The sequence below is a fragment of the Gallus gallus genome (assembly GCF_016699485.2).
Source record: "Gallus gallus isolate bGalGal1 chromosome 39 unlocalized genomic scaffold, bGalGal1.mat.broiler.GRCg7b 39_unloc1, whole genome shotgun sequence".
Classification (NCBI taxonomy): domain Eukaryota; kingdom Metazoa; phylum Chordata; class Aves; order Galliformes; family Phasianidae; genus Gallus; species Gallus gallus.
Genome location: NW_024095973.1, coordinates 33,853 through 60,139, shown reverse-complemented (window position 1 = coordinate 60,139; position 26,287 = coordinate 33,853). Strand labels below are relative to the sequence as shown.

Sequence of the window (26,287 nt, the reverse complement as noted above, 5' to 3'; positions counted from 1 at the left end):
CGCCCCCCATCCCCCCCGCTGCCCCCCCATACCCCCATCCCCCCATCTCCCACCCCCCATCCCCCCATCGCCCCCCATCCCCCCCATCTCCCACACCCCCCACCCCCCTTCCCCCCCATCCCCCCATCTCCCACCCCATACCCCCATTCCCCCCATCTCCCACCCCCACCCCCCATCCCCCCATCCCCCCATCCCCCCCCGCTGCCCCCCATCCCCCCATTGCCCCCCACCCCCGCTGCCCCCCCCGCAGGTTCGGGCGCCGCGCGCTGCTGCTGTGGTCGTACTTGCAGCTGGGGGTGATGGGGACGTGCACGGCGTTCGCCCCCAACTACGCCTCGTACTGCGTCTTCCGCTTCGCGGGGGGGGTCGCGCTGTCCGGATTCGGGCTCAGCATCGCCTGTCTGGGTGAGGGGGGGGGGTGAAAGAGGGGGGCTGGGGGTGAAAGGGGGGGGGATGTTGGGGGGTTCGGGCTCAGCATCGCCTGCCTAAGTGAGGGGGGGGGGTGGAAGGGGGGGGGGTGAAAGGGGGGGGGTGAAAGAGGGGGTGGGGGTGAAAGGGGGGGGGTGTTGGGGGGTTTGGGCTCAGCATTGCCTGCCTAAGTGAGGGGGGGGGGTGAAAGGGGAGGGGGGGGGGGGTGAAAGGGGGGGATGTTGGGGGGTTCGGGCTCAGCATCGCCTGCCTAAGTGAGGGGGGGGGTGGAAGGGGGGGGGTGAAAGGGGGGGGGTGAAAGAGGGGGTGGGGGTGAAAGGGGGGGGGTGTTGGGGGGTTTGGGCTCAGCATTGCCTGCCTAAGTGAGGGGGGGGGGTGAAAGGGGAGGGGGGGGGGGGGTGAAAGGGGGGATGTTGGGGGGTTCGGGCTCAGCATCGCCTGCCTAAGTGAGGGGGGGGGTGGAAGGGGGGGGTGAAAGGGGGGGGGTGAAAGAGGGGGTGGGGGTGAAAGGGGGGGGGTGTTGGGGGGTTTGGGCTCAGCATTGCCTGCCTAAGTGACGGGGGGGGTTGGGGGTGGTCGAGGAGGGGGTGTTGGGGGGGTGGGGGTGGTCGAGGGGGGGGGTGGGGGGGGGTAGGGGTGGTCGGGGGGGGGGTGTTGGGGGGTTCTGGCTCAGCATTGCCTGTCTGGGTGAGGGGGGGGGTGAAAGAGGGGGGTGGGGGTGAAAGGGGGGGGGATGTTGGGGGGTTCGGGCTCAGCATCGCCTGCCTGGGTGAGGGGGGGGGGGTGAGGGGGTGGTCGGGGGGGAGGTTGGTGAGGGGGGGATGGAAGGGGGGGGGGTGGGGGGGGGTAGGGGTGGTCGGGGGGGGGGGTGTTGGGGGGTTCTGGCTCAGCATCGCCTGCCTGGGGGAGGGGGGGGGGGTGAGGGGGTGGTTGGGGGGGGGGCTGGTGAGGGGGGGGGGGTGAAAGGGGGGGGTGTTGGGGGGTTCGGGCTCAGCATTGCCTGCCTGGGTGAGGGGGGGGGACAATGGGATGGGGGAGGATGGGGACAATGGGATGGGGATGGTTGGGGACAGTGGGATGGCCGTGGTTGGGGACATCCCAATGGGGGTTGGGGACAACGTGACGGACATGGATGGGGACATCTCAATGATGGTTGGGGACGATATGATGGCCATGGATGGGGACATCCCAATGGCGGTTGGGGACAGCTGTGGTTGGGGACATCCCAATGGTGGTTGGGGACAACTCAATGGTGGTTGGGGACGATATGATGGCCATGGATGGGGACATCCCAATGGAGGTTGGGGACAATGTGATGACCATGGAAAGGGACATCCCAATGGTGGTTGGGGACAACCCAATGGCCATGCATGGGGACATCTCAATGATGGTTGGGGACAACTCAATGGTGGTTGGGGACAACAACTCAGTGGTGGTTGGGGACAATGTGATGGCCATGGTTGGGGACATCCCAATGGTTGTTGGGGACAACCCCATGGCCATGGATGGGGACAACCCAATGATGGTTGGGGCCATCCCAATGGTAGTTGGGGACATCCCAGTGATGGTTGGGGACAACGTGATGGCCATGCATGGGGACATTCCAATGGTGGTTGGGGACATCCCAATGGCCATGGATGGGGCCATCCCAATGGTGGTTGGGGACATCCCAATGATGGATGGGGCCATCCCAATGGCGGTTGGGGACATCCCAATGGTAGTTGGGGACATCCCAATGATGGATGGAGCCATCCCAATGATGGTTGGGGACATCCCAATGGCCATGGATGGGGCCATCCCAATGATGGTTGGGGCCATCCCAATGGCGGTTGGGGACAACGTGTTGGCCACGCATGGGGCCATCCCACTGACAGCGGTTGGGCCCCCACCCGACGCCCCCATTTGGGGCCATCCCGCTGTCCACGCCGGGCTCCCCAAATCACCCCCCCGACCCCAAATCCCCCCGCAGTGGTGGAGTGGATCCCCACGCCGTACCGCGCCGTCACCGTGGCCATCACCGGCTTCTCCTACACGCTGGGACAGATCCTTCTGGCCGGCATCGCCTACGCCGTCCCACACTGGCGATGGCTGCAGCTCACCGTCTCACTGCCCTTCTTCCTCTTCTTCCTCGTCTCCTGGTAGGAGGCCTGGGGGGGTATTGGGGGGAGGGGATGGGGGAGGGGGTGGTGGGGGGTGGGGGGGGTGTGGGGGTCCCAACCTCTGCCAGCCCTATATTTGGTGGGGGAGGGGGGGGTGATGGCTGCAGATCACCGTCTCACTGCCCTTCTTCCTCTTCTTCCTCTTCTCCTGGTAGGAGGGCCTGGGGGGGTATTGGGGGGGGGGGATGGGGGAGGGGGTGGTTGGGGGGTGGGGGGGGTGTGGGGGTCCCAACCTCTGCCAGCCCTATATTTTGGGGGGGGGGGCAATGGCTGCAGCTCACCGTCTCACTGCCCTTCTTCATCTTCTTCCTCTTCTCCTGGTAAGAGGAACTGGGGGGGCAGTGGGGGGGGGCGATGGGGGAGGGGGTGGTGGTGGGGGTGTGGGGTGGGGGTCCCAACCTCAGGCAGCCCTATATGTGGGGGGCGCCCGCAGGTGGTTGGCGGAATCGGCGCGCTGGTTGGTGCTGGCGGGGAAGGAAGAGAAGGCGGTGCGGATCCTACGGAGGGTGGCCAAAATCAACGGCAGGGAGGAGGAGGGGGAGAAGATCACCGTGGAGGTACGGCCCCCCCCAAAGGGGGAGTGGGGGGGCGTCCGTCTGCCACCCAAAGACCCCACAATGGGTCTCCATCCCCCCCCATTCCACCCAAAGACCCCACAATGGGTCTCCATCCCCCCCTATTCCATTCAAAGACCCCACAATGGGTCACCACCCCCCCTATTCCACCCAAAGACCCCACAATGGGTCACCATCCGCCACCACCCACCCAAAGACCCCACAATGGGTCTCCATCCCCCTCCCCTTCCATACAAAGACCCCACAATGGGTCACCATCCCCCCCCATTCCTTCCGAAGACCCCACAATGGGTCTCCACCCCCCCCATCCCATCCAAAGACCCCACAATGGGTCTCCATTCCCCCCCATCCCATCCAAAGACCCCACAATGGGTCTCCATTCCCCCCCATCCCATCCAAAGACCCCACAATGGGTCTCCATTCCCCCCCCTTGCATCTGAAGACCCCACAATGGTCTCCATCCCTTACAACCCATCCAAAGGCCCCACAATGGGTCACCATCCCCCCCCCCTTCCATCCAAAGACCCCCCAGTGGGTCACCACCCCCCTATTCCACCCAAAGACCCCACAGTGGGTCTCCATCCCCCCCAATCCACCCAAAGACCCCACAGTGGGTCTCCATCCCCCACCACCCACCCAAAGACCCCCCAGTGGGTCACCGCCCCCCCTCCGTCCCCCCCAGAACCTGAAGTCCAGCATGAAGGAGGAGTTGGCAGCTCTGAAGTCCTCCTACACCGTTTCGGATCTGATCCGCACGCCCGTCATCCGCCACATCTTCCTCTGCCTGTCCATCGTTTGGTGCGTTTGGGGTGGGGGGAGAAATGGGGGCACCACCCCCTCCCCAACTCCAAAGACCCCACAGTGGGTCACCACCCCCCTATTCCTTCCAAAGACCCCAAAATGGGTCTCCATCCCCCCCTATTCCACCCAAAGACCCCACAGTGGGTCACCACCCCCCCCCTTCCCCCCAAAGACCCCACAATGGGACACCACCCCCCCTATTCCACCCAAAGACCCCACAATGGGTCTCCATCCCCCCCTATTCCACCCAAGGACCCCACAATGGGTCACCACCCCCCCCTATTCCACCCAAAGACCCCCCAGTGGGTCGCCATCCCCCCCTTCCCCCCAAAGACCCCACAATGGGACACCACCCCCCCTATTCCTTCCAAAGACCCCAAAATGGGTCTCCATCCCCCCCCCATTCCACCCAAGGACCCCACAATGGGTCACCACACCCCCCTTCCATCCAAAGACCCCACAATGGGTCTCCATCCCCCCCTATTCCACCCAAAGACCCCACAATGGGTCTCCATCCCCCCCTATTCCACCCAAAGACCCCACAATGGGTCTCCATCCCCCCCTATTCCACCCAAAGACCCCACAATGGGTCACCATCCCCCAACCCCAAAGACCCCCCAGTGGGTCGCCACCCCTCTCCGCCCGAAGACCCCCCAGTGGACCTCCCGTTCTCCCGCAGGTTCTCCATCAGTTTCTCGTACTACAGCTTGGCCATGGACCTCCAGAACTTTGGGGTCAGCATTTATCTGATCCAGGTGATATTTGGGGCCGTGGATTTCCCCGCTAAGCTGGTGGTGACGGTGGCTGTGAGTTACATCGGCCGGCGCGTGTCCCTCATGGTGGCCCTGGCCTCGGCCGGGTTGGTCATCATCGCCAACATCTTTGTCCCATCAGGTGGGTGGGGGGGTTCCGGGGGGTGGGGAGGGGTCTTCTGAGCCCTTCTGCCCACCGTGGGGGTCCCCATCGCGCCACCGTCCCAACCTCTCCATCCGTTGGGTCATCAGTGGTTGGGGTCGGGGACAGCGCGGTGGCCGTGGGTGGGGACAATGAGGTGGGGGAGGATGGGGACAGACTGATGGCCATCGGTGGGGACAAAGGAGCACAGATGGGGACAGGCTGATGGCCATCGGTGGGGACAGACTGATGGACATGGGTGGGGACAATGAGGTGGGGGAGGATGGGGACAACCTGATGGCCATGGATGGGGACAAAGGAGCACAGATGGAGACAACCTGATGGCCATGGATGGGGACAATGAGATGGAGGAGGATGGGGACAACCCAATGGTGATGAATGGGGACAACTTGGTGGCCATGGATGGGGACAAAGGAGCACAGATGGGGACAGCCTGATGGCCATGGATAGGGACAATCCTGTGTCCATGGATGGGGACAAAACCTGATGGCCACGGATGGGGACAGTGAGATGGGGGAGGATGGGGACAACCCAATGGTGATGGATGGGGACAACTTGGTGGCCATGGATGGGGACAAAGGAGCACAGATGGAGACAACCTGATGGCCGTGGATGGGGACAGTGAGATGGAGGAGGATGGGGACAGCCTGATGGCCATGGGTGGGGACAAAGGAGCACAGATGGGGACAGCCTGATGGCCATGGATGGGGACAAACCTATGGTGATGATGGGGACAACTTGTTGGCCATGGATGGGGACAATGAGATGGCAGAGGATGGGGACATCTTGATGGTGATGGATGGGGACGGCCTGATGGCCACGGATGGGGACAAAGGAGCATAGATGGGGACAATGTGATGGCCATGGATGGGGACAGTGAGATGGGGGAGGATGGGGACAACTTGGTGGCCATGGATGGGGACAATCTGATGGCCATGGATGGGGACAATCTGATGGCCATGGATGGGGACAAAGGAGCATAGATGGGGACAACGCGATGGCCAAAGATAGGGACAACCCAATGGTGATGGATGGGGACAGCCTGATGGCCGTGGATGGGGACAAAGAAGCACAGATGGGGACAACCCGATGGCCATGGATGGGGACAACTTGGTGGCCAAAGATAGGGACAACCCAATGAGCACAGATGGGCACAGCCTGATGGCCATGAATGGGGACAAAGGAGCATAGATGGGGACAACCTGTTGGCCATGGATAGGGACAATGAGATGGGGGAGGATGGGGACAACCTGACGGTGATGGATGGGGACAACTTGGTGGCCATGGATGGGGACAGCCCAATGGTGATGGATGGGGACCACCCGATGGCCGTGGATGGGGACAATGAGATGGGGGAGGACGGGGACAGCCTGATGGCCATGGATGGGGACAGCCCAACGGTGATGGATGGGGACAGCCCGATGGCCGTGGATGGGGACCACCCGATGGCCGTGGATGGGGACAGCCCAGCGGTGCTGGCTGAGAACATCCATGGCCAAAGCCAACCCGATGGCCGCAGTTGGGGACACCACCACCGCATCCTCCCCCCCACCCCCCACCCCCCCATCTCCCCGCCCCCCATCCCACCTCCCAACCTCCCCCCCCCCCCCCATCTCTGCCCCAGATCTGCAGACGGTGCGCACGGCGTTGGCCGTCATCGGCAAAGGCTGCCTCTCCGCCTCCTTCAACTGCGTCTTCCTCTACACCACCGAGCTCTACCCCACCCCCATCAGGTAACCCCACCCCCCCACCCCCCCCCCCACACACCGCCCCGCAGGGTGGGGGTCCGACCCCCCCTCCTCGCCCCCAACCTCCATCCGCACCCCGCAGGCAGACGGGGTTGGGGTTCGGCAGCACCATGGCGAGGGTGGGGGGCATCGTGGCTCCCCTGGTGAAGATGATGGAGGAGTATTACCCCTTCCTGCCCCCCGCTGTCTATGGGGCGGCCCCCATCGCGGCGGCTGTGGCGGCCGCGTTCCTCCCGGAGACGCTCAACACACCGCTGCCCGACACCATCGAGGAGGTGGAGAACAGGTGGGTGTGGGGTGGGGGGTGGAGGATGGAGGGAGGGGTGGGAGGGTGGGGAGGGGGATAGGAGGATGGATGGAAGGGTGGGGAGAGGGGTGGGAGGATGGAGGGAGGGGTGGAAGGGTGGGGAGAAGGATGGGAGGAGGGGGAGAGGGGTGGGAGGATGGAGGGAGGGGTGGGAGGGTGGGGAGGGGGGTGGGAGGAGGGGGAGAGGGATGGGAGGATGGAGGGATGGAGAGAGGGATGGGAGGATGGATGGAAGGGTGGGGAGAGGGGGGGTGGGAGGATGGAGGGAGGGGTGGGGAGAGGGGTGGGAGGATGGATGGATGGATGGATGGATGGATGGATGGATGGATGGATGGATGGATGGGGGGAGGGGTGGGAGGATGGAGAGAGGGGGTGTTGGGTGGGGAGAGGGGTGGGAGGATGGATGGGGAGAGGGGTGGGAGGAGGGATGGATGGATGGGGAGAGGGGTGGGAGGACAGAGAGGGGGTGTTGGGTGGGGAGAGGGGTGGGAGGATGGAGGGAGGGAGGGATGGGAGGATGGATAGATGGATGGTTGGGGAGAGGGGTGGGAGGAGGGAGGGATGGATGGGGAGAGGGGGTGTTGGGTGAGGAGAGGGGAGGGAGGATGGAGGGAGGGATGGAGGGAGGGACGGAAGGGTGGGGAGAGGGGCGCACACAGCACAGGTGGGGCCACCACCGCCCCTCTGCCCCTCCTGACCCCCAACTCCTCTCAGGGCCAAACATAAGAAGAGCCCAAACCCCAAAGAGAAGATCCCCCTCCACCCGCAGGACGCGGCAGCGCAGAAGGAGCCCTGAAGGACCCCAGCGGGGACCCCCACCTCCCCAACACCCCCCGACCCCCCCCGACCCCCCCCGAAGGGTCCCTGCAGCCCCACTTGGGGGTCAAACCCGAATCCACCGCGCGCCCCACATCTCGACGGGGCTTCCCTCTATGGGGCCGGGGATGTCCCGGGAGGAATAAAGAGATCTATAGGGCGCGGTGTCGTTGTTGGGGGTCACCGCCAGAGAAGTGGGGTGCCCGCGTCACCCAACGCCACCTCCGGGGGGGTGACACCCCATAACCTGATCCGTGGCCCCATAACTTGGTCCTTGGGGTCACCTCCGGTGGGATGATGCCCCAAATCCTAATGGGGCGCAATCCAAACCACAACGGGGCGCCTCAAATCCCAATGAGACGCCCCAAAATCTCAATGGGGCGCCTCCGTTCCCAACGGGATCCCTCAAATCCCGATCAGGTACCCCAAATCCCGATGGGGAGCCCCAAATCCCCAACGGGACCCCCCAAATCCCGATGGGACGCCCCAAATCCCAACGGGTCATCTCAAAACCCAACGGGACCCCCTAATCCCAACAGGGAGGCCCCAAATCCCAATGGGACCCCCCATAATCCCAATGGACGCCCCAAATCCCAATGGGACCCCCACTATCCCAACGGGTCACCTCAAATCACCTCAATGGGACCCCCAAAGTCCCAATAGAGATGCCTCAAGTCCCAGTGGGAACCCCCCCTGATCTCATTGGGACACCCCAAATCCCAATGGGACACCCCAGATCACATCGGGACACCCCCAATCCCAATGGGACACCCCAAATCCCAATGGGCCCCCCCCAGACCTCATTGGGACACCCCCAATCCCAACGAGACCCCCCCAAATCCCATCAGGTCGCCTCAAATCCCAGTGGGACCACCCAGATCCCATAAGGAACCCTCAGATCGCATCGGGACCCCCCAGATCCCAATGGGACCCCCCAGCATCCCAATGGGAGGCCCCAAATTCCATCCGGACCCCCCCTCCCCCCAAACCCCACTGAGACCCCTCCAGATCTCATTGGGACACCGCAAAACCCAACCGGGACCCCCAAAATCCCAATCTAGGAGGCCCCAAACCCCAATAGAACCCCCCCAAAATCCCAATGGGACCCCATAAACCCCACCCGGACCCCCCCCCTCCCCCCTTCTCCCCCCCCCACCGGTGCCCCTTCCCCGAATTCCTCCCTTTGCCCCCATTGCCGACGTGGCCCCAAAACCCCATTAAAAATTAACCCCGTGGGTTCCCCCCAAGCGTTGAATGCGCTGAGTCGGCGCCTCCGCTCCCATTCCGGCCTTTTTCCACCCCAAAAATCAGGGGTTGAAATTTAACCCCCCCCCCCCCCCCACCGCGGGGATAAATAACCACAAATGGGGGCCGATGGTTTCCGTGCCCCCAAAAATGGGGGTTTTTAGCCCGAAATTTGAACGGGGAGGAAAGGGGGGGAGAGGGAAAAAGGGAATTATTGAGGGGAAAAGGGAATTATTAGGAAAAAGGGGGAAATATTAGGGGAAAAATGGAATTATTAGGAAAAAAGGGAATTATTAGGAAAAAAGGGGGATGATTAGGGGGAAATATTAGGAAAAAGGGGGGGATTATTAGGAAAAAAGGGGGAAATATTAGGGGAAAAAAGGGAATTATTAGGAAAAAGGCAATTATTAGGAAAAAAAGGGGGATTATTAGGGGGAAAAGGGGGGAAATATTAGGAAAAAGGGGGGAATTATTAGGAAAAAGGGGGGAATTATTAGGAAAAAGGGGGAATATTAGGGGAAAAGGGGAATTGTTGGGAAAAAAATGGGAATTATTAAAGAAGGAATTATGGGAGAAAAAAAAACCCCAATATTTAATACTTAATAAAAGACTAATTCGAACTATTCAATACTTAATAAAAGAATATCAATTATCAGAAAAAAATAATTCTTTTCGAAGAAATATTAAAAAGAGAACTATTTAAAGGGGTTATTATTACTGTTAATTACTATTGCCATTACCATTCGCACCACTATTACTGTTATTAATACTATTACTATTATTTAATAGCTTATTACTATTATTATTACGACTATTATGATGATTACTATTACTATTATTATTATTGTGGGAGTGGTGGGGGGTATGGAGTCAATGGGGGGAGGGATGGGGGGAGGGAGGGATGAATGGGGGGTCAATGAGGGGAGGGAGGGAGGGGGAGATGGAGGGAGGGGGAGAGGAGTGGGGGGAGGGAGGGAGAGAGAGGGAGAGATGGGGGGAGGGAGGGAGGGATGGGGGAGGAATGGGGGCAGGGAGGGAGAGATGGAGGGAGGGAGGAATGGGGGGAGGGATGGACAGATGGACAGAGGGATGGGGGGAGGAATGGGGGAGGGAGGGAGGGATGGACAGATGGACAGAGAGAGGGATGAATGGGGGGGTCAATGAGGGGAGGGAGGGATGGAGGGAGGGATGGACAGATGGACAGAGGGATGGGGGAGGAATGGGGGAGGGGGGAGAGGGAGGGAGAGATGGGGGGAGGGATGGACAGATGGACAGAGAGAGGGATGAATGGGGGCGTCAATGAGGGGAGGGGGGGAGGGGGAGATGGAGGGAGGGATGGACAGAGGGAGGGAGGGGTTAATGGGGGAAGGGGGGAGGGATGGGAGGAGGGATGGACAGAGGGACACAGGGATGGGGGAGGAATGGGGGAGGGGGGAGAGGGAGGGAGAGATGGAAGGAGGGATGGACAGATGGATGGATGAAGGGAGGGGACAATGAGGGGAGGGAGGGAGAGATGGAGGGAGGGAGGGAGGGAGAGATGGGGGAAGGATGGACAGACAGATGGACAGAGGGGTGGAGGGAGGAATGGGGGGAGGGAGAGATGGAGGGAGGGAGGGGGAGATGGGGGAAGGGGGGAGGGATGGGAGGAGGGATGGACAGATGGACAGAGGGATGGGGGAGGAATGGGGGAGGGAGGGAGGGAGAGATGGGGGGGAGAGATGGGGGGAGGGAGGGGGAGATGGAGGGAGGGATGGACAGATGGACAGAGGAAGGGATGGGGGAGGGGTGGAGAGAGAAATGGATGGAGGGAGAGGGAGGGGGAGGGTGGGACAGATGGACAGAGGGAGGGATGGAGGGAAGGAGGGAGAGAGGGACAGATGGGGGAAGGACGGACAGACAGACGGACAGAGGGAGGGGGAGAAGAATGAGGGAGGGACAGAGAGAGGGAGAGATGGACAGAGGGAGGGTGGGAGGGAGGGATGGACAGATGGACAGAGGGATGGAGGGAGGAATGGGGGAGGGGGGGGAGAGGGAGGGAGAGATGGGGGGAGGGAGGGAGAGATGGACAGAGGGAGAGAGGGAGGGAGAGGTCAATGAGAGGAGGGAGGGAGGGGGAGATGGAGGGATGGAGGGAGGGATGGACAGATGGACAGAGGGATGGGGGAGGAATGGGGGAGGGGGGAGAGGGAGGGAGAGATGGGGGGAGGGAGGGATGAACGGAGGGGTCAATGAGGGGAGGGAGGGAGGGAGGGATGGAGGGAGGGATGGAGGGGTTAATGGTGGAAGGGGGGGAGGGATGGGAGGAGGGATGGACAGAGGGATGGAGGGAGGGATGGAGGGGGGGGTCAATGAGGGGAGGGGGGGAGAGATGGACAGAGGGAGGGGGGGGAGGGAGAGGTCAATGAGGGAGGGGAGGGGGGAGGGAGAGATGGACAGATGGACGGAGGGATGGAGGGAGGAATGGGGGAGGGAGGGAGGGAGAGATGGGGGGAGGGATGGACAGATGGACAGAGAGAGGGATGGATGGGGGCGTCAATGAGGGGAGGGAGGGAGGGATGGAAGGAGGGAGGGGGGAGGAGTGGGGGGAGGGAGGGAGGGGGAGATGGGGGGAGGGATGGACAGATGGACGGATGGAGGGAGGGGTCAATGAGGGGAGGTAGGGAGGGGGAGATGGAGGGAGGGAGGGAGGAACGGATGGATGGAGAGAGGGATGGAGGGGTTAATGGTGGAAGGGGGGGAGGGATGGGAGGAGGGATGGACAGAGGGACGGAGGGATGGGGGAGGAATGGGCAGATAAATGGGGAGAGGGAGAGGGAGGGTCGGACAGACGGATGGATGGAGGGAGGTACGGAGGGGGGGGGAGGGGAGGGGGAGGGGGGATGGGTGGATGGAGGGGGGGATGGGGGGATGGGGGGGGGGGGGGGAGGGTCACCTCTGCGGCCGGAGAGGCCTCAAACAGCAACCAAAGGGAACCCCGGGGGGGGGGGGGGCGCAGCGGCACAGCCCCCCCCCCCCCCCACCTCCCCCTCCCCCCCCCCAACCTTCAGTCAGGACCCCCAAAGAGACCCCCAACATCCCCCCCCCCATACCAGAGGACCCATGGGAACCTCTCCCCCCCCCCCCAAATCCATAGGGACCCCCCAACCCTTGGGGACTCCCCCCAACCCATTGGGACCCCCCCAATCCGCGCCAACCCCCCCAACAAATCGAACCCAGCGCCCCCCCCCCCCCTCCCCCTCCCCCCCACCATCCCCTTGAAGCCCCATATGTGGGGGGGGGGAGGGGGGGGCCGCATTCCTCGTGGCCGTTTTGATGTCAGTTGGGGTTTGTTTTGGTGTGCGAACAGAGCCAAAAGGGCACCGCCTGTTTTCCCACCCGGGGGGGGTCCCACCCCCACCCCCCCCCTCCCGGCCGCCCCACTGCGATCGTCAACAGTGACCCCATGGGGTGAAACCGCCCCCTCCTCCCCCCTCCCCCCCCCTCATCCTTTGGGTGGAGGAGATGGGGGGGGGGGGGGGGTGCGGGAGGACCCCCATAGGTCCCGTTGAGTTGGGTGTCTTCAAACTGGGGGGGTCCCAATGGGTTGGGGGGGGTCCCCAAGGATTGGGGGGGTCCCTATGGATTTGGGGGGGGGGGGGGAGGGAGGTCCCCATGGGTTTGGGTGTCTTCAATATTGGGGTGACCCCATGACGGCGGGGGTCCCCATGGATTGGGGGGGGCCCCATGGGTTTGGGTGTCCCCATGGATTAGGGGGTCCCCATGACTGGGGGGTCCCCATGGATTGGGGGTGTCCCTATGGGTTTGGGTGGCCCCATGGATTGGGGGGGTCCCCATGTGTTTGGGTGTCCCCATGATTGGGGGTCCCCATGGATTGGGGGTGTCCCTATGGGTCCGGTGTCCTCAAGGCCCCCCATGTCCCCATGGATTGGGGGGTCCCTATGGATCTGGGGGGGGGGGAGGGAGGTCCCCATGGGTTTGGGTGTCTTCAATATTGGGGTGCTCCCATGACAGCGGGGGTCCCCATGGATTGGGGGGGTCCCCATGGATTGGGGGGGTCCCTATGGGTTTGGGTGTCCCCATGGATTGGGGGTTCCCCATGGATTTCTGTGCCCCCAAAGATTGGGAATGTCCCCAAGGCTTTGGGTGTCCCCAAGGATTGGGGTCCCCCCATGGACCCAACCGTCCCCATGGACCCACATGTCCCCATGGACCCACACGTCCCCACGGATGACTTCGGGTGTCCCCATGGACCCACATGTCCCCATAGACCCACATATCCCCATGGACCCAACCGCCCCCATGGACCCACACGTCCCCATGGACCCACACGTCCCCATGGACCCACATGTCCCTATGGACCACATTGTCCCCAAGACTTCGGGTGTCCCCATAGACCCACATATCCCAAGACTTTGGGTGTCCCCGTAGACCCACATGTCCCCACGGATGACTTTGGGTGCCCCCATGGACCCACACGTCCCCATGGACCCACATGTCCCCAAGACTTCGGGTGTCCCCATAGACCCACATGTCCCCATGGCCCCACACGTCCCCATAGACCCACACATCCCCATGGCTGACTTCGGTGTCCCCCACGGCCGCAGACGCCCCCAAGGATTGGGGTGCCCCAATGGACCACGTCGTCCCCGAGACGTCAGGAGACCCCAAGAACTGAGCTGTCCCTACAGACCCAATGCCCCCCAGCACTTTGTGTGCCCCCCCCCAAAGGACACCCCCCCCCAAAGGACACCCCCCCCCAGAGGACACCCCCCGCCCCACATTCCCACCGCCCACACAGCCCCACATTCCCATCACCCAACGCAACCTCTGCCCCAGGATATCCCCTCCCCCCCCCGGATGTCCCCTCCCCCCCTTTTGCTCCTTGGCTGTCCATTCCATCTACGCTCTGCTGCCCCCCCCCCCCCCCCCCCCCACCCCCGGGGTCCAAAGGGGACCCCCCCATTGCGGCTCGGAGCCCCCCCGGCCTTTGCTCCATCACCACCACGAGCAATTAATTAATCATTACGGGCGGCGGCCATAAGAAATGTGGGGAGAACCCCACATATGGGGGGGGGGGGCTGTAGGTTGGGGGCTCCACAATGGGGGGGGGAGGGGGGGGGGGCGCATCGGACGTCACACAGCGCCGCTTCTGCCCCAGAGAACGCCTGTGCTGCGCTGACCCATAGCAGCGGCCGGGCCAGGAGTGAAACGTTAACTGCGGGTGGGAGGGGGGCAGGGGGGGCGGGGAGGGGGGGTTCAAATAGGGTGGGGGGACAGAGAGGCGGTCAGGAGGTGTGGGGCGGTGGGGACCGACAGACGGACACAGGAAGGGGGATTCGGGGTGAGTGGGGGGGGGGGAGGGATGGATGTGGTTCTGCATTGATGATGGGTTCGTTGATTGATGGGTTGATGGGGTGATTGATGGGTTGGTTGATAGGTCGATGGGGTGATTGATGGGTTCATGGGGTGATTGATGGGTTGGTTGATTGATGGGTTGATTGATGGGTTGATTAATGGGTTGATTAATGGGTTGATTGATTGATGGGTTGATTGATGGGTTGATTGATGGATTGGTTGATGGGTTGATTGATTGATAGGTTGATTGATGGGTTGATTGATTGATGGCTTGGTTAATTGATGGGTTGATGGGTTGATTGATGGGTTGATTGATGGGTTGATTGATGGGTTGGTTGATTGATGGGTTGATTGATTGATGGGTTGATTGATGGGTTGATTGATGGATTGGTTGGTGGGTTGATTGATGGGTTGATTGATGGGTTGGTTGATGGGTTGATGGGTTGATTGATTGATAGGTTGATTGATGGGTTGATTGATCGATGGGTTGATGGGTTGATTGATGGGTTGATTGATGGGTTGGTTGATGGGTTGGTTGATTGATGGGTTGATTGATTGATGGGTTGATTGATGGGTTGATTGATGGATTGGTTGATGGGGTGATTGATGGGTTGATTGATGGATTGGTTGATGGGTTGATGGCTTGATTGATTGATAGGTTGATTGATGGGTTGATTGATTGATGGGTTGGTTAATTGATGGGTTGATGGGTTGGTTGATTGATGGGTTGGTTAATTGATAGGTTGATGGGTTGATTGATGGGTTGGTTGATTGATGGGTTGATGGGTTGATTGATGGGTTGATGGGTTGATTGATGGGTTGGTTGATTGATGGGTTGGTTGATGATGGGTTAATTGATGGGTTGATGGGTTGATTGGTGGGTTGGTTGATTGATGGGTTGGTTGATTGATGGGTTGGTTGATTGATGGGTTGGTTGATGGCCCAAAGGAGGGCGCTGTGTGGATCACTGAATAGAATGGGGCTGTTGGGGGAGCCGTCGGTAGGAGGGCTGATCGATTGATTGACAGAACGACGATGGGCTGATTAATTGATTGATTAATAGAATGATGGGCTGATTAATTGATTAATAGGACGATGCTGTGTGGATAGATTGATAATAGAAGGGCCAAAGGTTCAATTAATTGATTAATAGAATGCTGACGTCCATGGATCAATCAATAGGGCCAAAGGTCTGATTAATTGATTAATAGAACGATGATGGGCTGATTAATTGATGAATAGAGTGCTGATGTGCCGATAGATTGATTATAGAGGAGACAAAGGTCTGACTAATTGATCCTGACTGATCGAGCCTCTGATAAATTAATAGAGCGATCAATAATCCGATAAAGCAGCTGTGGGAGTCACTGAGAGGTCAATAGGGCGATCGATTGATGGACTGAGAGGTTAATAGAGCGATAAATCGATAGACTGATGGATAGATTGATTGACAGAATGGGAGATCGGCGGATTGACGGGCTGATATTGGCTGATTGATTGATTAATTGGCTGATTGATGGATGGATTGATAGATTGATAGAATGATGGATTGATTGGCTGGTAGACTAATAGACTGATTGATAGATTAATAGACTGATTGATGGATGGATGGATTGATTGACCGGTAGATTAATAGACTGATTGATAGATTAATAGACTGATGGATTTTGTCCCAAAATGGACCCTACAACCCATCCCTTGTCCCAAAATGGACCCTAAATCCACCCCGTATCCCAAAACCGACCCTAAATCCATCCCTTGTCCCAGAATGGACCCTAAATCCACCCCGTATCCCAAAATCAACCCTAAATCCATCCCTTGTCCCAGAATGGATCCTACCACCCATCCCTTGTCCCAAAATGGACCCAACCACCCACCCCTAATCCCAAAACCGACCCTAAATCCACCCCTAATCCCAAAACCGACCCTAAATCCACCCCTAATCCCAAAACTGCCCCTAAACCCCCCCTTCTCCAACCCCTCCCCACCACCCCAACTCCCCCACCCCACCACCCCCCAACAACCCCATCCCTCACCCAACCCACCCCAACCCCCCCCCCCAAACAACCCCAACCCAACCCAACAACCCCATCCCTCACCCAACCCACCCCAACCCAACCCATCTCACCCACCCCAACCCAACCCAACCCAACCCCCCCCAACAACCCCATCCCCCACCCAACCCAACCCAACCCAACCCCCCCCCCCCCCAAACAGCCCCATCCCTCACCCAACCCCCCCCCCAACAACCCCATCCCTCACCCAACCCACCCCAACACCCCCAACCCAACCACCCCATCCCTCACCCACCCCACCCCAACCCAACCCAACCCAACCCCCCCCCCAACAACCCCATCCCTCACCCAACCCACCCCAACCCAACCCATCTCACCCACCCCCAACCCAACCCAACCCAACCCCCCCCAACAACCCCATCCCCCACCCAACCCAACCCAACCCAACCCCCCCCCCCCCCAAACAGCCCCATCCCTCACCCAACCCCCCCCCCCAACAACCCCATCCCTCACCCAACCCACCCCAACACCCCCAACCCAACCACCCCATCCCTCACCCACCCCACCCCAACCCAACCCATCTCACCCCTCCTCCTCCGCAGCCGCCCCCGCAGAGTCTCGGCCCTCCCCCCGCCCCCCCCCGCAGATCCCCGCGGCCGCCATGACCTTCGTGGAGCTGCTGGCCCTGCTGGGCGGGATGGGCCGCTTCCAGGTGCGCTACGTGGCCGCTTTGGCCGCCCCACTGCTGATGTTGGCCAGCCATAACCTCCTGCAGAACTTCACCGCCGGCGTCCCCGACCACCACTGCCGGCCCCGCGCCGTCACCAACGCCACCGCCATGGCCGACGTCCCCCTGGTCGTCACCATCCCCTCCGACGGCCAACGGAGACCGCAGCGCTGCCGGCGTTACGTGGAGCCCCAATGGCACCTCCTGGACGTCAATGGGACGGGCGGCGGCTACGGGGTGGGCGGCGGCTATGGGGTGGCCAAAGCCAATGGGGTGGCCAACGGCAGCGGGATGGCCAACGTCGGCATCAGTGGGGTGACCAGCACCAATGGGATGGCCAAAGCCAATGGGGTGACCAGCACCAATGGGATGGCCAACGTCGGCATCTATGGGGTGACCGGCACCAATGGGATGGCCAAAGCCAATGGGATGGATGACGTCAATGGGATGGCCAACGTCAAAGGGATGGATGATGACGTCAAAGGGATGGCCAACCCCAAAGGGATGGATGGTGACGTCAAAGGGATGGCCAACCCCAAAGGGACGGCCGACGCCAACGCCAACTATGGGATGGGTGACGGCGGGGCGGCCACCGAGCCGTGTCGCGACGGTTGGGTCTATCACGACGGCGTCTTCGCTCACACCATCATCAGTGAGGTATGGGGCGGGGAGGGGGGGAGTTGGGCCCCACAAGCGGGCGGTTGAAGCCCCACACGTGTGTCGTCCTCTGCGGTTGGGGGTCAGTGGGACCTGGTGTGCGAGGCGAAGACGCTGCGGCAGTTGGCGCAGTCCATCTACATGGCGGGGATCCTGCTGGGATCCGGAGTCGTCGGGATCCTCTCCGACAAGTAGGGGGTTGGCTGGGACGGACTGGGACGGACTGGGAGGGGACTGGGAGGGACTGGGAGGGACTGGGATGGACTGGGAGGGATTGGGAGGGACTGGGATGGGACTGGGATGGGACTGGGAGGGACTGGGATGGACTGGGCTGAACTGGGAGGGACCGGAATGGGACTGGGCTGAACTGGGATGGACTGGGAGGGACTGGGATGGGACTGGGATGGGACTGGGATGGGACTGGGAGGGACTGGGAGGGAACTGGGAGGGACTGGGATGGGACTGGGATACACTGGAAGGAGCTGGGAGGGATGGAGAGGGGACTGGGAGGAACTGGGATGAGACTGGGATATACTGGGAGGGAATGGGATACACTGGGATGGACTGCGAGGGACTGGGAGGGAACTGGGATGGGACTGGGATATACTGGGAGGGACTGGGAGGGACTGAGACCCCCATCCCAGTGTTCCCATCACCCCATCCCCCCATACCCCCATCCCAGTCCCCCCATCACCCCATACCCCCATCCCAACCCCCCCATACCCCCATCCCATCACCCCATATCTCCATCCCAACCCCCCCATCACCCCATACCCCCATCCCAACCCCCCCATATCCCATCCCATCCCCCCATACCCCCATCCCAACCCCCCCATCACCCCATATCCCCATCCCAACCCCCTCATATCCCATCCCATCACCCCATACCCCCATCCCAACCCCCCCATATCCCCATATCCCCATCCAACCCCCCCATATCCCATCCCATCACCCCATACCCCCATCCCAACCCCCCATCACCCCATCCCCCCATCCCATCACCCCAAATCCCCATCCCACCCCCCCACCCCATCACCCCCCCCATACCCCCACCCCGCCCCCCCCTCCCAGTCCTCCCAGTCATCCAGTGCCCTTCCCGGCAGGTTGGGCCGCCGGCTGCTGCTCTCGTGGTGTTACCTGCAGTTGGGGGCCGCGGGGGTGGGCACAGCGGTCGCCCCCACCTTCATCATTTACTGCATCTGCCGCTTCCTGGGGGGGGTCGCCATGGCGGGGGTGTCCCTCAACTCTGCGTCCCTCTGTGAGAGCATATGGGGTCGGGGGGGGGGGGGGGGGGGGGGGGGGAGGGGGTCCCAGTTATGTCTCCCATATGGATGCCCCCCCATTGATACCCCCCCACTGATACCCCCCCACTGATACCCCCAGGCATCAAATGGATCCCCATTATGTCCCCCCCATTGATGCCCCTCCATTCATCCTACCCCCATTGACGCCCCCCAGGCATGGAATGGACTCCCATTTTGTCCCCCCCCCCATTGACGCCCCCCAGGCATGGAATGGCTCCCCATTACGCCCCCCCCCCCCATTACGCCCCCCCTTCATTGTGCCCCCCCAGGCATGGAATTGATCCCCATTATGTCCCCCCCCCCATTGACTCCCCCCATTACGCCCCCCCCATTGACTCCCCCAGGCATGGAATGGATCCCCATTATGTCCCCCCCAGGCACGGAATGGCTCCCCATTACGCCCCCCCCCATTATGTCCCCCCCCCATTGTGTCCCCCCAGGCACGGAATGGCTCCCCATTACGCCCCCCCCCCCCATTACGCCCCCCCCCCATTGTGCCCCCCCAGGCATGGAGTGGATCCCCATGATGTCCCCCCCCATTGTGCCCCCCAGGCATGGAGTGGATCCCCACGTCGGCCCGCGCGGCGGTGGGGACGCTGAACGGTTACAGCTACACGGCGGGGCAGTTCCTGTTGGCCGCCGTCGCCTTCGCGCTGCCCCGATGGCGGCAGCTGCAGCTCGCCGTGTCGGCGCCCTTCTTCCTCTTCTTCCTCTACTCATGGTGGGGGGGGGGGGGGGGATGGGGGGCGGAGGGGGTGAAGGGGGGAGGAGGATGGGGGAGGAGGGGGTGGGGGGGGAAGGGGATTGGGGGGGGAAGGGGATTGGGGGGAGAGGGGGATGGGGGGGGAGAGGGGGATGGGGGGGCGGAGGGGGGGGAGGGGGATGGGGGTGGAGGGGGAGGGGGGGCGAGGGGAGGGGGAGGGGATTGGGGATGGGGGGGCAGAGGGGATGGGGGGGGGGGAGGGGGGATGGGGGGGGGGAGGGGGTGGGGGGAAGGGCCCCAACCCCAACGCTGCACCCACAGTAACACTACCCCTAATTAATGGATCCTAACCCTAATTAATGGATCCTGACCCTAATGAATGGATCCTAACCCTAATTGATGGACCCTGACCCTAATTAATGGACCCTACCCTAACCCTAATTAATGGACCCTACCCCTAACCCTAATTAATGGACCCTGACCATAATGAATGGACCCTACCTCTAACCCTACCCTAACTCTAATGAATGGACCCTGACCCTAATTAATGGACCCTACCCTAACCCTAATTAATGGACCCTACCTCTAACCCTAATTAATGGATCCTACCCCTACCCTAATCCTAATGAATGGACCCCGACCCTAATGAATGGCCCCTCCCCCTCCCCTCCCCTCCCGAACGGACCCCCCCTTTCCCCCCTTCCCCCCCCCCTTTGCCCCCTTCCTCCCCTTCCCCCCCGTTTGCCCCCCTTCCCCCCCCCCCTTTCCCCTCCCCCCCCCTTTCTCCCTTTGCCCCCTTTCCCCCCCTTTCCCCCCCTTCCCCCCCCTTTCCCCCTTTCCCCCTTTCCCCCCTTTCTCCCCTTCCCCCCGTTTTGCCCCCCTTCCCCCCCTTTACCCCTTTCCCCCTTTCCCCCTTCGCCCCTTTGCCCCGTTTGCCCCGCAGGTTCTTTGTGGAGTCGGCGCGCTGGCAGCTCATCTCCGGCCCGCGCTGATTTGGCTCTGAAAGGGCTGCGCAGAGTGGCCCGAATCAATGGCAGGAAGGAGGAGGGGGAGAAACTCAGCGAGGAGGTGAGGCCGTGGGACCCCCGGGGACCCCCACATCCCCCTGAGGGACCCCCGGGGACCCCCACATCCCCCTGAGGGACCCCCACATCCCCCTGAGGGACCCCCGGGGACCCCCACATCCCCCCTGAGGGACCCCCACATCCCCCTGAGGGACCCCCGGAGCCCCCCACATCCCTCCCAAAGCCCACCCAGGACCCTCCAGAGCCCTCTGAGTGACCCCCAGAGCCCACCAGGTCCCCCCGAATCCCTCCCAGCTACCCCCCCCAGATCCCACCCGTATCCCCCCCAGAGCCCCCAAAAGCCGAGTGACCGCCAGATCCCCCAAATCCACCCAGAGCCCCCCAAAGCCCCCTGAGTGACCCCCAGATCCCCCCAAATCCCCCCCAAAGCCCCCTGAGTGACCCCCAGATCCCCCAAATCCCCCCCAAACCCCCCCAAAGCCCCCTGAGTGACCCCCAAATCCCCCCAAAGCCACCCGAGTGACCCCCAGATCCCCCAAATCCCACCCAGAGCCCCCCAAAGCCCTCTTAGTTGCCCCCACATCCCCCAAATCCCTCTTACTGACTCCCAGATCCCCCCCATATCCCCCTAGATCCCTCCTAGCTGTCTCTAGATCCCCCCAAGTCCCACCTAGACCCCCAGACCCCCCCAAGTCCCACCTAGAACCCCAGACCCCCCCAGATCCCTCCTAGATCCCTCCTAGACCCCCCATATCCCTCCTAGACCCCCCCCAGATCCCACCTAGATCCCCCCATATCCCACCTAGACCCCCCCGGATCCCTCCTGGACCCCCCAGACCCCTCCAGCTCCCCCTCAGACCCCCCCCAGATCCCTCCATTCCCCCCCCCCCAGACACTGCGGGCAATGGTGTGCCGGGAGGAGCCGATGCCCGGGGGGGCTCTGCCTGCCCTCGTCCGCACCCCCGGGATGAGGATTGTGTCCTGCGGCGTCTGCTTCGTCTGGCAAGCTTTGGGCTGCTGCTCTGGGGCGAAAACCCAACATTTTGGGCAAAAGCGGTTTTATTTTGTCTTGGGGGAGGGGGAGAAAGTCCTTTTTGGGGGATCTGAACCCAAATTTGAGGGATCGAAACTCAAAGTTGAGGGAGTAAACGCAACTTGTGGGATAAAATCCCAATATTCGGGGATCTAAACCCAAATTTGGGAATCTAAACCCAACTTTTGGGGATCTAAACTCAACTTCGGTGCTCTAAAGCCAACTTTTTGGGATCTCAACCCAATTTTGAGGATCCAAACCCAACTTTTGGGGATCAAAACCCAACTTTTTGGGATCCAAACCCAACTTTGGTGCTCTAAACCCAACTTTTGGGGATCTAAACCCAATTTTGAGGATCTCAACCCAATTTTGAGGATCCAAACCCAACTTCGGTGCTCTAAACCCAACTTTTGGGGTTCTAAACCCAACTTTTGGGGATCTGAACCCAATTTTGAGGATCTAAACCCAACTTTTGAGCTATAAACCCAACTTTTTGGGATCCAAACCCAACTTTCATGCTCTAAACCCAACTTTTGGGGATCTAAACCCAATTTTGAGGATCCAAACCCAACTTTGGTGCTCTAAACTCAACTTTTGGGGATCTAAACCCAACTTATGGGTATCTGAACCCAATTGTGAGGATCCAAACCCAACTTCGGTACTCTAAACCCAACTTTTGGGGATCCAAACCCAACTTTGGTTCTCTAAACCCAACTTTTGGGGATCTGAACCCGATTGTGAGGATCCAAACCCAACTTCGGTGCTCTAAACCCAACTTTTTGGGATCTGAACCCAACTTTGGTTCTCTAAACCCCATTTCTTTGGGTGGAAACTCCCCAACTTTGGAGGTCAAACCCAACTTCACCGACCGTCCCATCGGGTCGTCCCCGCGGCGTTTGAGTCCAAAACCGTCTTTTTTGGGGGCAGGTTCTCCACCAGCTTTGCCTATTATGGGCTGGCCATGGACCTGCAGGGCTTTGGGGTGGACGTCTACCTGAGCCAACTGATTTTTGCCGCGGTGGACATCCCGGCCAAATTGGTGTCGGTGGTGGTGATCAGTGGGGCCGGACGGCGCGTGGCGCAGGCGGCGGCTTTGGGGCTGGCTGGGATCTGCATCCTCGCCAACGCCATCGTGCCAATGGGTGGGCAACGGGGGGGGGAAATGGGGCGGGGGGTGGTGGGGGTGAGGGGATGGGTGGGGGGACAATGGGATGGATGGGGGACAGCGGGGTGGAGGAGGGGAAGGTGGAGGAAAATGGGGTGGTGGGGCGACGGGGTGAGAGGAAAGGGGTGGTGGGGGGTGATGGGTTTGGGGTTGATGGGATGGGTGGTAGACAATGAGGTGGATGGGGTCAGTGGGGTGGGGGCTATGGGGTGGCGGGGGGCGATGGGTTGGGGGTGGTGGAGGTGATGGGGTGGCGGGGGTGACGGGGGACAGTGGGATGGATGGGTGGGAGATGGAGGAAAACGGGGTGGGGGGTGACGGGGGTGGGGGGCAATGGGGTTCTCGGGGGCAGTGGGGTGGGGGACGGGGGGTGTGGGGCGGTGGGGTGGGTGGGGGTGACGGGCGGCGCTCCCCCCAGAGCTGCGCGTGCCGCGGATGGCGCTGGCGGTGGTGGGGAAGGGCGCGTTGGCCGCATCCTTCAACTGCGCCTACATCTTCACCGGGGAGCTCTTCCCCACCGCCATCAGGTGGGGACCCCCCCGCGGCCCCCCCTCCATCCCCCCTCCCCTCCATCCCCCCTCCCCCTGCTTCCCTCCCCCCTCCCTCCGACCCTCTCTCCATCCCTCCCCCCTCCCCTTCCCCCCCACCCCTCCCTCTCTCCCTCCATCCCCCCCACTCATCTCTCCCTTCCTTCATCCTCCTCTCCTTCCCACCCTCCCTCCTCCCGTCCATCTCCTCCTCCTCTTCCCCCCCTTCCTTCCATCTCTCCCTCCCTCCTTCCCTCCACTCTCCCTCCCCCTTTCCTTCCCTCCCTCCCTTCCTCCATTTCTCCCTTCATCCTTCTCCTTCCCTCCCCTCTCCATCTACCCCTCCCTCCTTCCCACCACCCCTTCCTCCATCTCTCCTTCCTCCCCTCCCTCCCTCCATTCCTCCCACCTCTTCCCTTCCATCCCCCCCTCCATCTCTCCCTTTCCTTCCTCCCCTCCCTACCTCCCCCCCTCCATCTCTCTTTCCTTCCTCCCTTCCCTCCCTCCATTCCTCCCTCCTCTTTCCTCCCCTCCCTCCCTCCCCCCCCCATCTCTTTCCTTCCTCCCTCTCTCCCTCCATCCCTCCCACCTCTTTCCTCCCCTCCCTCCCTCCATCTCCCTCTCCCTCTCCCCCCTGCAGGCAGACGGGGATGGGGCTGGGGGGCAGCATGGCTCGGGTAGGCAGCATGGTGGCCCCATTGGTGCGGATGGGGGCCGACGTGGCCCCACTGCTGCCCCCCATCGTCTATGGGGCGGCCCCCATCGTGGCGGCCATCGCTGCTCTTTTCCTCCCTGAAACACGCAACGCTCCGCTGCCCGAAACTGTGGAGGACGTGGAGAGGCGGTGAGGGGACCCCCAGACCCCAAAATTCCCCTTTCTGACCCCAAAAGATGAGGCCGCGGTTGGCCCCATTCCTCCAGTGGGGGATGGGGGGGAGGGGGAGGCTTCTCGCATGGGGGTTTTCGGGGTGAGAATGGGAGATTTTGGGGTGAAAAAGGAAGGTTGTGGGGTGAGAATTGAAGGTTTTGGGGTGAGAACTGAAGGTTTTGGGTCAAAGAGTGAAGATTTTGGGGTGAAGCATCAAGATTTTGGGGGGGAGAACTGAGGTTTTTGGGGTGGAAAGACACGAAGGGTTTGGGTAAGAACAGAAGATTTTGGGTAAGAGCTGAGGATTTTGGGGTAAGAACTGAGGACTCTGGGGTAAGAACTGAAGGTTTTGGGTAAGAACTGAAGGTTTTGGGGTGAAGAATGAAGATTTTGGGGTAAGAAGTGAAGGTTTTGGGATGAAAAGTGACGGTCTTCGGTAAGAAGTGAAGGTTTTGGGTAAGAACTGAAGGTTTTGGGGTAAGAAGAGAAGGTTTTGGGTAAGACGTGAAGATTTTGGGGTAAGAAGTGAAGGTTTTGGGTAAGAAGTGAAAGTTTTGGGGTAAGAAGTGAAGGTTTTGGGTAAGAACTGAAGATTTTGGAGTAAGAAGTGAAAGTTTTGGGGTAAGAAGTGAAGGTTTCGGGGTAAGAAGTGAAGGTTTTGGGGTCTCCCCACAGCGCGGGCTACCGGAAGGACGATGACGTCACCATCCCCCTGAGCGCCACCAGGACCCAGGACAGCGCCTGAGGGGTCACGGTGGGGTCATTTCCGGGGTCACGACCCCGGAAGTGACCCCAGAAGCGCCTCCACCGCCCCCCCATCCAAATCCTATTTATTTCCCCCAATAAAACCTTTGCTCCAATTGGAGCGGTTTTGGCTCCGGGTTTCATTCATTCCCCATAGAGGGAAAAGGGCTGGGAAGAAAACACCACCAAAATGGGCGTTTTTAGCCCCAAAAAGAGGGCGGGAAAACACCAACATCAGCGCTCCGAAACGCCCCAAGGAAAAAACCAACCCAAAAAGGGCTTTTTCGCCCCAAAAATGAGCCTCCATACCCCTCAGTTTCAGCCCGGATGGAAAACCCCAAAAGGGTTCTTTTTACCCCAAAAACGAGGGCTGAAAACGCTCAATTGCAGCCCAACCGCAAAACCCTAAAAGTGATTTTTTTCACCCCAAAAACGAGAGCAGCGAAATCCCCCATCAGCCCCCAAAGAATCCCCACCGTATCACCTAAATGGAGGCTTTTCACCCCAAAACGACTTCAGCCCCCCCCACCCCACTCCACCGCTGTCCCCAAATCCCCTTTTTTTTTACCCCAAAACGCCTCAACCCCACATTTTTGTATCCGTTTTTATTACGAAAACGAGCGATTTTGGTGTCATTTTTTGTCTTGGTTTTTTTTTCCTGGCTAAGACACAGCTGTGAAGCTTTGCCAAAGGGGGCCAAAAATGGGGTAAAATCCATCAGATTTGGGTTTTTTTTCAGTGGCAGAGGCCTAAAATGGGGGGAAACGGCCCGTTTTGAACCAAAACCCCTTCATTTTCACCCAAACTGCACCCAGAGGGGCGGGGGGGGAAAGATACGAACCCGAATGCGGATTCACTTTGACCCCAAAATTGGGATTTTTTGGATGAAAAGGAGTTGATTTTTGTCATCGATTTGGGTCAATTTGGAGCTTTCGGGTGAATTTTGGGGTTGTTTTGGTAGTTTTGGGGTTTTTTTGGGGGGGTGGAGGTAGGTTTTTAAGTTGGTTTTAAGTAAAAAGAGGCACATTTTGTCAATGGGATATTTGAGGGGGGGAGGGAGGGAGACCCCAAAATTGTGGGGTTTTGCCCCATTTTGAGGTGTTTGAAGGGGGGAGAATGGGGGACCCCAAAATTGTGAAGTTTTGCCCCATTTTGAGGTGGTTGGGGGA

At 60.7% G+C, this 26,287-nt stretch overlaps 2 protein-coding genes across 2 annotated transcripts; both read left to right on the top strand.

Moving 5' to 3' along the window:
* Positions 1–220: 220 nt before the first annotated feature.
* On the top strand, positions 221–9,821 carry LOC121108808 (solute carrier family 22 member 6-A-like; the record flags this gene model as incomplete). Its single annotated transcript, XM_040656950.1, has 8 exons — positions 221–405; positions 2,399–2,567; positions 3,022–3,145; positions 3,846–3,961; positions 4,644–4,858; positions 6,504–6,612; positions 6,710–6,913; positions 7,649–9,821. Coding segments are annotated over 8 exons (1,204 nt in total), but the record flags the coding sequence as incomplete, so codon positions are not given.
* A 4,457-nt stretch (positions 9,822–14,278) lies between these two features.
* LOC107049971 (solute carrier family 22 member 6-like) lies at positions 14,279–25,239 on the top strand. Its single transcript, XM_040656946.2, is given in 13 exon segments — positions 14,279–14,336; positions 16,968–17,409; positions 17,446–17,749; positions 17,837–17,940; positions 18,853–19,007; positions 19,606–19,774; positions 20,700–20,739; positions 20,741–20,824; positions 21,674–21,783; positions 22,742–22,956; positions 23,398–23,506; positions 24,147–24,350; positions 25,050–25,239. Coding segments are annotated over 12 exon segments (1,947 nt in total). The 5' UTR covers positions 14,279–14,336; positions 16,968–17,026; the 3' UTR covers positions 25,120–25,239.
* Positions 25,240–26,287: the final 1,048 nt, after the last annotated feature.